Raw genomic sequence first — 17,398 nt, 5'->3', positions numbered from 1 at the left:
CCCACTGTGATTATACTGTGACCCACCTACCCACTGTGATTATACTGTGACCAACCTACCCACTGTGATTATACTGTGACCAACCTACCCACTGTGATTGTACTGTGACCAACCTACCCACTGTGATTATACTGTGACCCACCTACCCACTGTGATTATACTGTGACCAACCTACCCACTGTGATTATACTGTGACCAACCTACCCACTGTGATTATACTCTGACCAACCTACCCACTGTGATTATACTGTGACCAACCTACCCACTGTGATTATACTGTGACCAACCTACCCACTGTGATTATACTGTGACCCACCTACCCACTGTGATTATACTGTGACCAACCTACCCACTGTGATTATACTGTGACCCACCTACCCACTGTGATTATACTGTGACCAACCTACCCACTGTGATTATACTGTGACCAACCTACCCACTGTGATTATACTGTGTTTGGTTACATTTCTCACAGCTATCGGAAACCTCCTCTCCAAATGTCTAGAAGTCACAGTTCAAGTTTTAAGAAAAATATGATTATGTAACACTGGAATGTGGTTCTCAAGATGGACAACCAACCTGTGGTTTTTCACACAAAAAAAATAATTAGTACAGTAAAATATCTCCGTCAGTGGTTCTGTCTGTTCTCTCCCTGTAGGACACACATTTTCATATTTTTCACACATCTTGATAAGCTTATTCATTCTGTATTGTGTGATAATAAACAATAGTCATAAAGTCAGGCCTGAGGGGTGGGGGGGGTGTTCCCTGGCAATATGCTCTGCCCATAGAAATGGAATTCTAGAATGGTCTAACTGTGTCGTATGTAATAATTCTAGAATATATCTATGTTGTGCTCCGTGCAGACGCGTAAGCTGACCAAGTTAGAGCGGCAGAGGTTCAGTGAGGAGGTGGAGATGCTGAAGGGTCTGCAGCACCCTAACATCGTTCGCTTCTACGACTCCTGGAAGGACAACTCCAAGGTCCTCAAGTGCATCCTGCTGGTAACCGAGCTCATGACCTCAGGCACCCTCAAAACGTGAGTTTTCACTTCCTGCCCCAACCTGGCCTCAATCATCGTTGTAGTAGAGGAGACTGTTGTGCCTGTTTTGTCCCATTTGTTTTATATCCTCTAAAAATTCCTCCTAACAAATTCATACCATTTCAATATTTTCTATATTATTTTCTATATTTTATCGTGATTATAGAATCTTGATAGAAAACAAGGATGGATAAAAATAGTTTTCTATCTGAACTTCTGACAGTCCTCTCTGGTTTGGAATGTACTGGTCTGGCCTGTACTCTTTTGGTAATGCATCCTGATAACATGTGTTTACTGCAGGTACCTGAAGAGGTTCAAGGAGATGAAGCTGAAGCTGCTGCAGCGTTGGAGTGGGCAGATCCTGAAGGGGCTCCACTTCCTCCATACCCGCACCCCTCCCATTATCCACAGGGACCTCAAGTGTGACAACATCTTCATCACCGGCCCCACCGGCTCCGTCAAGATAGGAGACCTGGGCCTGGCCACACTCAAAAGTGCCTCCTTTGCTAAAAGTGTCATTGGTGAGTGTATAAGAGTTTATTAACTAGCTGCAGTCATCTATTTTTATGGATTAATTTCATGTTTTGGGTTTTTCTAGTTTAGGGCTTTTGAGTGCTCTAACTATATAATCATTATTAGATCACTGTGCCACAGATTACAACCCTATGAGGCATGTCCTGTGTAATCAAATGTCTCTTTCCTAGAGAAGATGTGTGTGTGTGTGTACATCTGTGTGTGTGTGTGTGTGTCTTCTTGTGACTGGTATTGACTTGTCTCTCTCCTCTCCTCCAGGTACCCCAGAGTTCATGGCTCCAGAGATGTACGAGGAGAAGTATGATGAAGCTGTGGATGTCTATGCCTTTGGGATGTGTATCCTGGAGATGGCCACCTCAGAGTACCCCTACTCCGAGTGTCAGAACGCAGCACAGATCTACCGCAAAGTCACCAGCGTGAGTGGAAATATATATGCCATTAGGCAGACCCTTTTATCCAAGGCAACTTTGGCATATACTCTCCGAAAAAGGATTCCAAAAGGGTTCTTCAGGTGTCCCCATAGGAGAACCCTTTTTGGTTCCAGGTAGAACCAATCCTTTTTTTCCCTAAGAGTGTACATTTTGGTATGGATGGCCCCAGGGGGACTCAAACTCAAAACCCTGGTGTTGCAAATGCCGTGCTCTACAATCCTGCAACACAGGACCAAGGTCCTACATAGACTGGGACTCTCCTCTCTCCATGCAGGGTTAGTCAATAACGTAATTGTGCACACCTGTTCACTCTCTTCCTCTTGCACCATGGAAGAGAGAAAATAACTATATGAATGTCCTAGATGTCTGGAGGAAGGGAAAAGTCTAAATGGGTTTCCTTGGGATGTCCCAACTTTGATGTCACCCCATTGAAGTTGATATTTAACAGGTAAGGTAAGGGTTAGGTAAGGGTTGGGGTTAACGTTAATGTAAGGACGTCCCAAGGATTCTGGATTGCGCTAACCCTGGAAGAAGTCTTGATGTTAGACTCCACTCTCCAGATGGAACTGAGGTGGCCATCTCCAGGATACACATCCCTAAGGCCACAGCTGCATCATACTTCTCCTCATACACCAATTTAGGAAAGCACCATCTTTTAAATGTTTTATTTATTTAAAGCTGTGTGCATTACCATGTTGTAGCCTTACCACCATCTCTATTCTCATCTGCAATTTTGACTCATAATATATGATATTTAACTCAGTGATTCTGAGCTCGTTCTACGCTTCTACCTTTCCAAAGATCTGACTGGATGCTCACACTCAACATCAGCTTTATTAGAAGATTCCATTTCCTACAGACCATGATGACATGGTGCTAGTTACCAGGGAGACAGATGGCATGATGCTGGTTACCAGGGAGACAGATGACATGGTGCTGGTTACCAGGGAGACAGATGACATGGTGCTGGTTACCAGGGAGACAGATGACATGGTGCTGGTTGCCAGGGAGACAGATGACATGGTGCTGGTTGCCAGGGAGACAGATGACATGGTGCTGGTTACCAGGGAGACAGATTACATGTTGCTGGTTACCATGGTGAGAGAGAGATTACCTTTTCAGAGCAGCTCATAATGAAGACATTTCTAATTGACTCTGATTCCAACATATTATCAGTCATTTAATAGCAGATGAAACATATCATAGTACTTAAAGACCTCTCCCTTCCACCAGAGAGATGCAGCTCAGGGTGCCTTCAGAAAGCAGTCACACCCCTTTACTTTTTCTACATTTTGTTCTGTTACAGCCTGAATTTAAAATGGATTAAATTGAGATGTTGTGTCACTGATCTATACATAATAATAAAATATTAAAAATAAATAGGACATGAAAAGCTGTAATGTCTTGAGTCAATAAGTATTCAACCCCTTTGTTAAGGGATGCCTAAATACGTTCAGGATTAAACATGTGCTTAACAAATCACATAAGTTGCATTCTGTGTTCAATAATAGTGTTCAACATGATTTTTTCAGAGATGACTACCCCATCTCTGTACCCCACACATACAGATAATTATAAGGTCTCTCAATCGAGTTGTGAATTTCAAGCACAGATTCAACCACAAAGACCAGGGATGTTTTTCAATGCCTCGTAAAGAAGGGCACTGATTGGTAGATGTGAGCATGGTGAAGCTATTTATTAAGCTTTAAAACAGTTAGAGCTCAAAGGTTGTGATTTGAAAAAACTGAGGATGGATCAACAACATTATAGTTACTCCACAAAACTCTGTCATTAAGGCTAGTAAAAAGAAGGAAGCCTGTACAGAATAAAAATATTCCAAAACATGCATCCTGTTTAAGGCACTATACTGCAAAAAATTAACTCTTTGTCCTGAATACAAAGTGTTTTGTTTGGGGCAAATCCAATACATCACTGAGTACCACTCTTCATATTTTCAAGCATGGCGGTAACTGCACCATATTATGGGTATGCTTGTCATCGGCAAGGACTAGAGAGTTTATGATAAGAAATGGAATACAGCTAAGCACAGGCAAAATCCCAATGAAAAACCTGGTTCAGTCTTCTTTCCAACATTTGAGTCATTTAGCAGACGCTTTTTTCAGAGCGACCTACAGTTAGTGCATTCATTTTAAGATAGCTAGGTTGGACAACCACATATCACAGTAAGTACAATTTTCCTCAATAAAGTAGCTATCATCAAAGTCAGAGCTAGAAAGGGGTGGAAGTATTAGTTCACCACAGGCATTCATTCTCCTTGTTTCTGGGTGGGAGGGGGACATGCTGTGGGATTATTGAATATACTCTGAAGAGGTAGGGTTTCAGATGTTTTCAGAAGAAGATGGGCAGGGACTCTGCTGTCCTAGCTTCTGGGGGAAGTTGGTTCCACCATTGGGGTGCCAGGACAGAGAAAAGCTTGGACTGTGCTGAGCGGGAGCTGCCCTCGCTTAGGGGTGGGAGGGCCAAGAGACCAGAGGTGGCTCGGGTTGGGGTGTAGGGTTTGAGCATAGCCTTTAGGTAGGGAGGGGTAGTGTCTCGTGCTGCTTTGTAGGCAAGTACCAGGGTCTTGTAGTGGATGCAAGCTTCGACTGGAAGCCAGTGGATTGTGTGCGGAGGAGCGGGGTGACATGGGAGAACTTGGGAAGGCTGAACACCAGGTGGGCTGCAGCATTCTGGATAAGTTTTAGAGGTTTGATGCCAAAAGCGGGGAGGCCAGCCAACAGCGAGTTGCAGTAGTCCAGAAGGAAGATGGATTAGGACCAACACAGCTTCGTGTGTGAGGTAGGGTCGTACTCTACGGATGTTGTAGAGCATAAACCTGCAGGAGCGAGTCACTGCTTTGATGTTTGCAGAGAATGACAGGGTGTTGTCCGGGGTCACGTAAAGGTTCTTTGCGCTTTGGGAGGGGGACACTGGAGTTGTCAACTGTGATAATGATGTCTTTGAGCAGGTAGTCCTTTCCCGGGAGGAAGAGCAGCTCCGTCTTGTTGAGGTTGAGCTGGTGGGCCGACATCCAAGCTCAGATATCTGCCAGAGACGCAGAGATGCATGTCGTCACCTGGGTGTCAGGGGGGGAAGTAGTTGAGTGTCATCTGCAAAGCAATGATAGGAGAGACCATGTAAGGATATGACGGAGCCAAGTGACTTTGTGTATAGACAGTAGAGGAGAGGGCCAAGAACTGAGCCCTGGGGGACACCAGTAGTGAGAATACATGAACAGCACATATCCTCTTAGGGTCAATAAGAAAGTTCTGCGAGAGATAGTGATAGAGTTTGTCAGAGACAGCACGCTCAAGTGTTTTGGAAAGAAAATAAAGAGGGGATACTGGTCTTTAGTTTAATGTCAGAGGAGTAGCGAGTTGGTTTCTTGAGAAGGGGAGTGATTCGGGTCATTTTGAAGTCAGGGGGGGCGCAGCCAGTGGTCAGGGATGTGTTGATGAGGGAAGTGAGGAATGGGAGAAGGTCTCCAGAGATGGTCTGGAGAAGGGAGGAGGGAATGGGGTCAAGCAGGAAGGTTGTCGGGCGGCCAGACCTCACTAGTCGCACGATTTGATCTGGAGAGAGAGGGGAGAATGTGGTCAAGTTATAGGGTAGTTCTGTGTGAGTGGGACCAGTGGACTCAATAGGCTGAGTGAATGAGGAGTGGATGTCCTCAACCTTCTTTTCAAAGTGGTTCACAAAGTCTTCCGGAGCGAGGGACGGGGTGGAGGATTTAGGAGGGAGGAGAAGGTGGAAAAGAGTTTCCTAGGGTTAGAGGCAGAAGCTTGAAATGTAGAGTGATAGAAAGTGGCTTTGGCAGTAGATACAGAGGAAGAGAAGGTAGAGAGGAGGGAGTGGAAAGATGATAGGTCCTTCAGAAGTTTAGTTTTACTCCATTTTCACTCAGCTGCCAGCAGCCTTGTTCTGTAAGCTCGCAATGAGTCACTCAGCCAAGGAGCAGGAGGGGAGGGCCGAGCTGGCCGAGAAGAAAGGGGTTAGTGCGAGTCATAGGATGTGGAAAGAGAGGAGAGTAGTGTTCAAGAGGCAGAATCAGGAGACAGGAGGGAGAAGGATTTAGCAGAAAGGAAAGAGTAGTGGGAGAGAGAGACAAGATTGTGATGGTGCATGCCCATCTGAGTGGTTAGGGTTGGAGGAAAGGGAGAGAAAAGCAAACAAAGTAGTGATCAGAGACCTGGAGGGGGTTGCAGTGAGATTAGTAGGCAAACAGCCTCTAGTAAAGATGCCTGCCTTGTGAGTGGGAGGGGACTGGGAAAGGGTAAGGTCAAGAGAGGCAAGGAGGGGAAAGAGAGAGTTGGAAATAAATTAATTGAAGGCAAGCATCGGGAGGGTGAAGTCGTCAAGTACGTATAGCAGTGAGCCATTATCAGGAAATTAGCTTATCAAGGTTCAAGCTCATTGAGGAACTCTAAGGGAACCTAGTGGAACCAATATATGACAACAATGTTAAGCTTGAGTGTACAAGTGACAGCATGAAATCCACTTAGGTGAAATGAGTAGCCCTGTGCCCTAACCGCGACGACCAATGTTCTTGGACTATGAGAAAACGTATTCAGATGGAGAGAGCAGCAGTGTTCTCTGGGGTGATCCATGTCTCTGTCAGGGCCAAAAAGTCAAGGGACTGAAGGGCAGCATGGGCAGAGATGAATTTGGCGTTCTTGAATGCAGATCGGCAGTTCCAAATGCTGCCACGGAGCAGGAATTCCACATGGGTTGTGCGCGCAGGGTATACGCTCCCCACCCCCCGCCAAGTGTCTGTAAAGCCTACAGAGAGAGAAGCGAACAGGTATCGAAAACACACACATAGTTGACAATGCTACAAAAGAGCAAACTGAGATCTGAAAATAATTATGTAAAATACTCAAGTGAACGAGTGATGTGGAGCTTTACTTTCTTCCCTTCCTCGAACAGCTCGACAGAACAACTCAACAGAACCGTCTCTGTTTTGGCGACGGTCTTAGTTTTGTAACACGATTGCCACCGCTGAGAAAACAGGGGAGACTAAAGTACTAATTGTTGAAGTTGAAGAGCACACCTCCTGGTACTAATTGCTGATTGCCTAGGAGAGGAGAAACCACTCCCCCGTCAATACAGCCACTGTTTACGAAAACAACAACAGTCACAAATTGCCTTGCCCCTTAATCTTGGTTGATGTGTCAACAATGCAAGTTAATAGCAGTCAGCAGTTCACACACCAAGTAGGCTACTGGGAAGACAGTTAGCAGCAAGACGTATTAGACAACAACAGAAGACAAAAGTTGTATTTATCACTGCTGGAGATATCAGGAGTCCTCTAGCTATAGAATGAAGTACTGGGAGACAAATGAACCTTTCAGAAGGACAATAACCTAAAACACAAGGACAAATCTACACAGGAGTTGCTTACCAAAATGACATTAAATGTCCCTGAGAGGTCTACTTACAGTTTTGACTTAAATCTACTTGAAAATCTATTGCAAAACTTGAAAATGTCTTTCTTGCAATGATCAACAACCAACTTGACAGAACTTGAATAATTTAAGAAATAATAATGGGCGAATGTTGTACAAGAGACTTACCCAACAAGAGTCACATCTGTAATCGCTGCAAAAGGTGTTTCTAACATGTATTGACTCAAGATATATTATTGTTTTGTTTTTCATAATTTTTGAATAAATGTTAGAATTTGTCTTCCACTTTGACATTACAGACTATTTTGTGTAGATCGTTAAAAAAAGACAATTAAATCCATTTAAATCCCACTTTGTAACACAACAAATGTGGAAAATGTCAAGGGGTGTCAATACTTTCTTAAGGCACTGTATGTAGGTCATCGGGAAAGAGTTCAGTTTAAAGCCAAGTCCGTGATTACATTTCCACCTGATTGCTGGATCAAAGTCCGTGGCTATGTCCCAAAGAGCACCATATAGTGCATTTGGAAAATATTCTGAACCCTTTATCTTTTTCCAAGATAAAGCAAAGCAGTGTGACACAAACAACAACACAGAGTTACACTTGGAATAAACAAACATACAGGCAATAATACAATAGAAAGAGTCTATATACAGTGGGTGCAAATGAGGTAAGAAAAGGGAGACAAGGCAATAAATAGGCCATAGTGGCGAAATAATTACAATATAGCAATTAAACACTGGAATGATAGATGTGCAGAAGATGAGTGTGCAAGTAGAGATACTGGGGTGCAAAGGAGAAAAATAAATAACAGTATGGGGATGAGGTAGTTGGATGAACTATTTACAGATGGGCTATGTACAGGTGCAGTGATCTGTGAGCTGCTCTGACAGCTGGTGCTTAAAGTTAGTGAGGGAGATATGAGTGTCCAGCTTCAGTGATTTTTGCAGTTCGTTCCAGTCAATGGCAGCAGAGAACTGGAAGGAAAGGCGACCAAAGAGGACTTGGCTTTGGGGGTGAAATATACCTGCTGGAGCACGTGCTACGGGTGGGTGCTGCTATGGTGACCAGTGAGCTGAGATAAGGCGGGGCTTTACCTAGCAAAGACTTATAGATGACCTGGAGCCAGTTGGTTTGGCGACAAATATGAAGCGAGGGCCAGCCAACGAGAGCATACATGTTGCAGTGGTGGGTAGTATATGGTGCTTTGGTGACAAAATGGATGGTACTGTGATAGACTGCATCCAATTTGCTGAGTGGAGTGTTGGAGGCTATTTTGTAAATGACATCGCCGAAGTCGAGGATCAGTACGATAGTCAGTTTTACGAGGGTATGTTTGGCAGCATGAGTGAAGGATGCTTTGTTGCGAAGTAGGAAGCCAATTCTAGATTTCATTTTGGATTGGAGATGCTTAATGTGAGTCTGGAAGGAGAGTTTACAGTCTAGAGAGACACCTAGGTATTTGTAGTTGTCCACATATTCTAAGTCAGAACCGTCCAGAGTAGTGATGCTAGGCGGGCGGGCAGATGCGGGCAGCGATCGGTTGAAGAGCATGCGTTTAATTTTACTTGCATTTAAGAGCAGTTAGAGGCCACGGAAGGAGATTTGTATGGCATTGAAGCTCGTCTGGAGTTTAGTTAACAAAGTGTCCAAAGAGGGGCCAGAAGCATACAGAATGGTGTCGTCTGCATAGAGGTGGATCAGAGAATCACCAGCAGCAAGAGCGACATCATTGATGTATACAGAGAAAAGAGTCGGCCCAGTCAGGCCAGGTCAATTAATACATTTGCACAGTATTGTCTCTTATCGATGGCGGTTACGATATCGTTTAGGACCTTGAGCGTGGCTGAGGTGCACCCATGACCAGCTCGGAAACCAGATTGCATAGCGGAGAAGGTACGGTGGGATTCGAAATTGTCGGTGATCTGTTTGTTAACTTGGCTTTCGAAGACCTTAGAAAGGCAGGGTAGGATAGATATAGGTCTGTTGCAGTTTGGGTCTAGAGTGTCTCCCCCTTTGAAGAGGGGGATGACCGCGGCAGCTTTCCAATCTTTGGGGATCTCAGACGGTACGAAGGAAGGGTTGAACAGGCAAGTAATAGGGGTTGCAATAATTTCGGTGGATAATTTTAGAAAGAAAGAGAGTGTCCAGATTGTCTAGCCTGGCTGATTTGTAGGGGTCCAGATTTTGCAGCTCTTTCAGAACATCAGCTATCTGGATTTTGGCGAAGGAGAAATGGGGGAGGCTTGGGCAAGTAGCTGCGGGGGCTGTTGACCGGGGTAGGGGTAGCCAGGTGGAAAGCATGGCCAGCCGTAGAAAAATGCTTATCGAAATTCTCAATTATCGTGGATTTATTGGTGGTGACAGTGTTTCTGAGCCTCAGTGCAGTGGACAGCTGGGAGGAGGTGCTCTTATTCTCCATGGACTTTACAGTGTCCCAGAACTTTTTGGAGTTTTAGGCTTCAAGATGCAAATTTCTGTTTGAAAAAGATATCCTTTGCTTTCCTAACTGCCTGTGTATATTGGTTCCTAACTTCCGTGAAAAGTTGCATATCGTGGGGGCTATTGGATGCTAATGCAGTACGCCACAGGATGTTTTTGTGTTGGTCAAGGGCAGTCAGGTCTGGAGTGAACTAAGGGCTATATCTGTTCCTGGGTCTACATTTTTTGAACGGGGCATGCTTATTTAAGATGGTGAGGAAAGCACTTTTAAAGAATATCCAGGCATCCTCGACTGACGAAATGAGGTCAATATCCTTCCAGGATACCCGGGCCAGGTCGATTAGAAAGGCCTGCTCGCTGAAGTGTTTTAGGGAGCATTTGACAGTGATGAGGTGTGGTCGTTTGACCGAAGACCCATTACGGATGCAGGCAATGAGGCAGTGATCGCTGAGATCCTGGTTGAAGACAGCAGAGGTGTATTTGGGTGGCAGGTTGGTTAGGATGATATCTATGAGGGTGCCAGTGTTTACGGATTTGGGGCTGTACCTGGTATGTTCATTGATAATTTGTGTGAGATTGAGGGCATCAAGCTTAGATTGTAGGATGGTGGATGGTGTTCAGCATATCCCAGTTTAAGTCACCTAACAGCACGAGCTCTGAAGATAGATGGGGGGCAATCAATTCACATATGGTGTCCAGGGCACAGCTGGGGGCAGAGGTGGTCTATAGCAAGCAGCAACGGTGAGAGACTTGTTTCTGGAAAGGTGGATTTTTTAAAGTAGAAAGCTCAAATTGTTTGGGCACAGACCTGGATAGTAAGACAGAACTCTGCAGGCTATCTCTGCAGTAGATTGCAACTCCGCCCCCTTTGGCAGTTCTGTCTTGTCGGAAAATGTTATAGTTAGGGATGGAAATTTCAGGGGTTTTGGTGGCCTTCCTTAGCCAGGATCAGACACGGCTAGGACATCCGGGTTGGTAGAGTGTGCTAAAGCAGTGAATAAAACAAACTTCTAATGTTAACATGCATGAAACCAAGGCTTTTACAGTTACAGAAGTCAACAAATGAGAGCGCCTGGGGAATGGGAGTGGAGCTAGGCACTGCAGGGCCTGGATTAACCTCTACATCACCAGAGGAACAGAGGAGGAGTAGGATAAGGGTACGGCTAAAGGCTATAAGAACTAGTCGTCTTGAACGTTCAGAACAGAGAGTAAAGGGAGCAGGTTCCTTGGCACGGTAGAATAGATTCAAGGAATAATGTACAGTACAGACAAAGGTATGGTAGGATGTGAATACAGTGGAGGTAAACCTATGCTTTGAGTGATGATGAGAGAGATATTGTCTCTAGAAACATAATTTAAACCAGGTGAGGTCACTGCACGTGTGGGAGGTGGAACTAAAGGGTTAGCTAAGGCTTGTTGAGCAGGGCTAGAGGCTCTACAGTGAAATAAGGCAATAATCACTAACCAAAACATCAATGGACAGGGCATATTGACATTAGGGAGAAGCATGTGTAGCTGAGTGATCATAGGAGTCCAGTGAGTTGCTCGGCGGGCTGGAGACACAGTGATTCAGACAGCTAGCGGGCCGGGGATAGCAAGCTATCAGAAGGGCCTTAGAGGGACGTCGCGATGGAAGAAGTCTGTTGTAGCCCCCGCATGCTGTTATGTCGACAGTCCAGTCGTGATGGATCAGCAGGGCTCCGTGTGGTAAAAGGGTCCAGGCCAATTGGCAAAATAGGTATAGTGACCAAAGAGTTTGTCCGATGGGCCTCTTCAGCTAACAGTCCGATATGCTCTAGACAGCTAGCGGGCAGCGGCTAGCAGGCTAGCAGATGGGCTTTCAGGGGACGTTGCAACGGAGGAGCCAGTTGAAAAACCCCCTCGGGTAGATTACGTCGGTAGTCCAGTCATGATGGATTGGCGGGGCTCCGCGTCGGCAGTAAAAGGGGTCCAGGCAAATTGGCAAAATAGGTATTGTAGCCCAAGGAGTGGCTGATAGACCTCTTCGGCTAGCCGGGAGATGGATCTAGCAAAGGCTAGCTCCAGGCTAATTGGTTCTTGCTTCGGGACAGAGATGTTAGCAGGGAGTGGCCACTCGGATAGCAGCTAGCTAGCTGCGATGATCCAGGAGAAAAGGTTCAGAGCTTGCGGTAGGAAACCTGAGATATGGAGAAAAATACGTCCGATTTGATCTGGTTTGAGTCGCGCCGTGGCAAAATAGGTATTGTAGCCCAAGGAGTGGCTGACTGGCAAGAGTTGTCCGGGCTGAAGGTTAGCTGATGACCGCTAATAGCTAGTTAGCTGGCTAGCTTCTGTTGGGGGTTCCGGTTTAAAAGAAAGAAAGAAAGTAGCAGATCCATACCACATTGGGTGAGGCAGATTGCTGGAGAGTATGTTGAAGTTGAGGTAAAGAAAAATATATTTTTGAAATATATGCGAAGAAAAAAGGTATAAAAGATATATACACGGGACAAGACAAAGACGTCTGACTGCTACGCCATCTTGAAATAAATAATTTACATAAGTAATCAGACCGTTTGCTATGATACTCAAAATTGAGCTCCGGTACACCTTGTTTCCATTGATCATCCTTGAAATGTTTCTAGAAATTGATTGTCCACCTGTGGTAAATGATTGGACATGATTTGGAAAGGCACACACCTATCTATATAAGGTCCCACAGTTGACAGTGCATGTCAGAGCAAAACCCAAGCCATGACGTCGAAGGAATTGTCCGTAGAGCTCCGAGACATAATTGTGTTGAGGTACAGATCTGGGAAAGTGTACCAAAACATTTATGCAGCATTGAATTGGGGGAGAAGGGTCTTGGTCAGGGAGGTGACCAAGAACCCGATGGTCACTCTGACAGAGCTCCAGAGTTCCTCTGTGGAGATGGGAGAACCATCCAGAAGGCCAACCATCTCTGCAGCACTCTCCAATCAGGCCTTTATTGTAGAGTGGCCAGATGAAAGCCACTCCTCAGTAAAAGGCACATGACAGCCCGCTTGGACTCTCAGACAATGAGAAACAAGATGCTCTGGTCTGATGAAACGAAGACCGAATGCTTTGGCCTGAATGCTTTGGCCTGAAAGATGAACAGAGCGAAGTACAGAAAGATCCTTGATGAAAACCTGCTCCAGCGTGCTCAGGACCTCAGACTGGGGCGAAGGTTCACCTTCCAACAGGACAACAACCCTAAGCACACAGCCAAGACAATGCAGGAGCGGCTTGTCCTTGAGTGGCCCAGCCAGAGCCCGGACCTGAACCCGATCGAACATCTCTGGAGAGACCTGAAAATAGCTGTGCAGTGACACTCCTCATCCAACCTGACAGACCTTGAGAGGATCTGCAGAGAAGAATGAGAGAAACTCCCCAAATGCAGGTGTGCCAAGCTTGTATCGTCATACCCAAGAAGACTCGAGGCTGTAATCGCTGCCAAAGGTGCTTCAACAAAGTGCTGAGTAAAGTGTCTGAAAACATATGTAAATATAATAACAGTTTTCATTTTAATACATTTGCAAACATTTCTAAAAACCAGTTTTTGCTTTGTCAGTATGGGGTATTGTGTGTAGATTGATGAGGGATAAAAAAAAAAAAATCAATTTTAGAATAAGACTGTAACGTTACAAAATGTAGAAAAAGTCAAGTTGTCTGAATACTTTCCGAATGCACTGTATCACCTGAGGGTGCCATTTTGGCCGCATCCTGTTTCTTAAAACATTAATTCGAAGTAAGTAACTCGCTGAAATTGCAAACTTCTCCCTGACAGAGGCGTTTACCGCTCAGAGTGTAAGGACCGACGCCGGGGATAAGAGGCAGGCACGGGGAGTTGAACATTTGGCCAGCAGCATGGCCAGCAGCATACCACCCTGCATACCACTGCTGGCTTGCTTCTGAAGCTAAGCAGGGTTGGTCCTGGTCAGTCCCTGGATGGGAGACCAGGTGCTGCTGGAAGTGGTGTTGGAGGGCCAGTAGGAGGCACTCTTTCCTCTGGTCTAAACAAAGATCCCAATGCCCCAGGGCAGTGATTGGGGACACTGCTCTGTGTAGGGTGCCGTCTTTCGGATGGGACGTTAAACGGGTGTCCTGACTCTCTGAGGTCATTAAAGATCCCATGGCACTTATCGTAAGAGTAGGGGTGTTAACCCCGGTGTCCTGGCTAAATTCCCAATCTGGCCCTCAACCATCACGGTCACATAATAATCCCCAGTTTACAATTGGCTCATTCATCCCCCTCCTCTCCCCTGTAACTATTCCCCAGGTCGTTGCTGCAAATGAGAACGTGTTCTCAGTCAACTTACCTGGTAAAATAACGGTAAAATAAATAAAAAATAAAATAAATAAAATTTAATGAGGAACAGACAGGTAACAGGACAGGAACAGCTTCAGCACACGGGTTAACAAGGACATATGACAATCATTGCAGAAGCAGGAAACAGAGCGGGGAACCAGACAGATATAGGGAAGGTAATGACAGAGGTGATTGAGTCCAATAATCGCTGATGCGTGTGACAGGGGGAAGGCAGGTGTGTGTAATGATGATGGCAAGAGTGCGCAATGCTGGGGAGCCTGGCGCCCTCGAGTGCCAGGGGGGAAGAGCGGGAGCAGGCGTGAAACAGAGAGGGAGTCAGTAATGAAGGGACCCTCCACATTGAGAGCTGTGTTCTTGGGCTTTGGGCTTGAGCATACAGGGTGGTGACGCCACAGTGGGTGGGTTTGGGCAGGTGATGGTAGAATGATGTGTTTTGAAAATGACGTCTGCCTTCTGCGCAAACGTCGTCTCTCTCTCTCTTTCTAAGTGCAGGTTACTGTAGGCGTCGCTGATCGGTCGCCACTCACCATCCATAAAGTCAATGTTCCATAAACAACTAAAAGGACCTACTCAGGGTAGTCTGGGGCAATTACTTGGCAGATTACCACTGCTAGTCTGAACACGTTTTTTTATATAATGTCACGTTTTAACATAATAAACTGTTCAATTCACAAGCAGAGATATTATGTCCACTGTGCAAGTATAGAGTGCATTATAACAGAGTCAGATCGAAAGATAATACTCAATTGGTTTGCTTGCTTGTTCCATTGTTAAATAGATAAGCCATAGGGTTAGGGCCAATTGAAGAGCATTGTCCTTTGTGTTCCTTACTTGTTATCAAGTATTTGGAAGAGTTGAAGGGATGTGGAAAAAGAGTCCTTTACAATCACAATGATCTCCAGATTATAGTGAAATTCAGAGCATTGGCGTTATGTAACACACTGTCACGCTGTTCCAATGTAATAACTGTGTTACAGTAGCTGATGCATTTACACAGAAAACCCATTGACATGTTGTTCCTACTTCAAGGTGTGAAATGAGAATATCACACCCTTAGATACACTCCATTCCTGCCATCCATAGTCTCACAGTTCGATTCTCTGTCTCAGAATAAATAGGTTATCAAGGAAAACATAGGCCGGTGTCTGGCCCTTGGCAAATATTAAACGCAGAAGCCAAACATGACGAGTCAACATTGTTGCACAATTACAACAATGTAAACCAGTTAACCAACCAACCAACTAAACAACCTTTATTTACCAAACAGTTTTATTTTAATGTCTGAATAAACATGGGGTAAGTTCAGGACAGCTGTGATGTTCACGTTAGCTGTTTAAAACATGTGGTGATTTGTTCTGTTCTATTATCAGAGATTGAAACAGTTGCAAACCCATAATGCACTGCTCACCGAGTTTCACCGGCGTGGGTGATGAGAAAGGTCTGCATTCTTTCTGTAGCCATGCTGTCCTTTAAACGACAACACTAACATGAACAAATAGACAGTCTCTTTGGTCTGTCCTTTAAACGACAACACTAACATGAACAAATAGACAGTCTCTTTGGTCTGTCCTTTAAACGACAACACTAACATGAACAAATAGACAGTCTCTTTGGTCTGTCCTTTAAACGACAACACTAACATGAACAGATAGACAGTCTCTTTGGTCTGTCCTTTAAACGGCAACACTAACATGAACAGATAGACAGTCTCTTTGGTCTGTCCTTTAAACGGCAACACTAACATGAACAAATAGACAGTCTCTTTGGTCTGTCCTTTAAACGGCAACACTAACATGAACAGATAGACAGTCTCTTTGGTCTGTCCTTTAAACGGCAACACTAACATGAACAAATAGACAGTCTCTTTGGTCTGTCCTTTAAACGGCAACACTAACATGAACAAATAGACAGTCTCTCTGGTCTGTCCTTTAAACGGCAACACTAACATGAACAAATAGACAGTCTCTCTGGTCTGTCCTTTAAACGGCAACACTAACATGAACAGATAGACAGTCTCTCTGGTCTGTCCTTTAAACGGCAACACTAACATGAACAGATAGACAGTCTCTCTGGTCTGTCCTTTAAACGGCAACACTAACATGAACAAATAGACAGTCTCTCTGGTCTGTCCTTTAAACGGCAACACTAACATGAACAGATAGACAGTCTCTCTGGTCTGTCCTTTAAACGACAACACTAACATGAACAGATAGACAGTCTCTCTGGTCTGTCCTTTAAACGGCAACACTAACATGAACAAATAGACAGTCTCTCTGGTCTGTCCTTTAAACGGCAACACTAACATGAACAAATAGACAGTCTCTCTGGTCTGTCCTTTAAACGGCAACACTAACATGAACAGATAGACAGTCTCTTTGGTCTGTCCTTTAAACGGCAACACTAACATGAACAAATAGACAGTCTCTCTGGTCTGTCCTTTAAACGGCAACACTAACATGAACAGATAGACAGTCTCTTTGGTCTTTTCTGTTTCCATGGTGATTTAATCAGACACATCAAATAAGAAAACGTTTCCATCCGATCTTCGTCAGGCCATGGTACCAGAGTTGGGGACATTCCTTTTTTCTTTGTATTTGTACATTTCCCTGTGGTACTACTATGTTCCCTTAGGTTACCATTGCCTTCCATTTTGAACCAAGCATGTAAATAAGCAATGCTAACCAGAATACTTCTCCTTACAGGGGATGAAGCCAGACAGTTTCTACAAAGTCAAGGTCCCAGAGCTCAAAGAGATCATCGAAGGATGTATCCGGATGGACAAAGATGAAAGGTATTTGGCTTCTCATAATATTCTTATATTACATAAAACATATGAGATATTACACATAGGGTGAAATGAACATTCCAGTAAATGATATATCAAATCCTTTGGCGTTTAATTAAGGTGTCCAATTAAAAGGAGTTGATTGAATTGAATAGCTACAGTTAATGTTGGAAGATTACATACACCTTAGCCAAATACATTTAAACTCAGTTTTTCACAATTCCTGACATTTAATCCTAGTAAAAATTCCCTGTTTTAGGTCAGTTGGGATCACCACTTTATTTTAAGAATTTGAAATGTCAGAATAGTAGTAGAGAGAATGATTTATTTCAGCTTTAATTTCTTTCATCACATTTCTAGTGGGTCAGAAGTTTACATACACTCAATTAGTATTTGGTAGCATTGCCTTTAAATTCTTTAACTTGGGTCAAACGTTTCGGGTAGCC

General features: G+C 44.5%; 1 protein-coding gene across 1 annotated transcript in view; it reads left to right on the top strand.

Annotated features, from left to right (window-relative positions):
• The window catches only part of LOC139571408 (serine/threonine-protein kinase WNK4-like), a 114,081-nt gene that overhangs the window by 46,943 nt on the left and 49,740 nt on the right, over positions 1 to 17,398 (top strand). Inside the window, exons 3-6 of the mRNA XM_071394251.1 lie at positions 867 to 1,039; positions 1,343 to 1,563; positions 1,835 to 1,992; positions 16,870 to 16,958. Of these exons, the coding sequence (XP_071250352.1) occupies positions 867 to 1,039; positions 1,343 to 1,563; positions 1,835 to 1,992; positions 16,870 to 16,958 (641 nt within the window). The remainder of the gene's footprint in view (positions 1 to 866; positions 1,040 to 1,342; positions 1,564 to 1,834; positions 1,993 to 16,869; positions 16,959 to 17,398) is intronic.

The sequence above is a fragment of the Salvelinus alpinus genome, chromosome 3 (genome assembly GCF_045679555.1).
Source record: "Salvelinus alpinus chromosome 3, SLU_Salpinus.1, whole genome shotgun sequence".
Classification (NCBI taxonomy): Eukaryota; Metazoa; Chordata; class Actinopteri; order Salmoniformes; family Salmonidae; genus Salvelinus; species Salvelinus alpinus.
The sequence above is the reverse complement of the archived record's forward strand: the minus strand, read 5'-3'. Positions and strand labels throughout refer to the sequence as shown.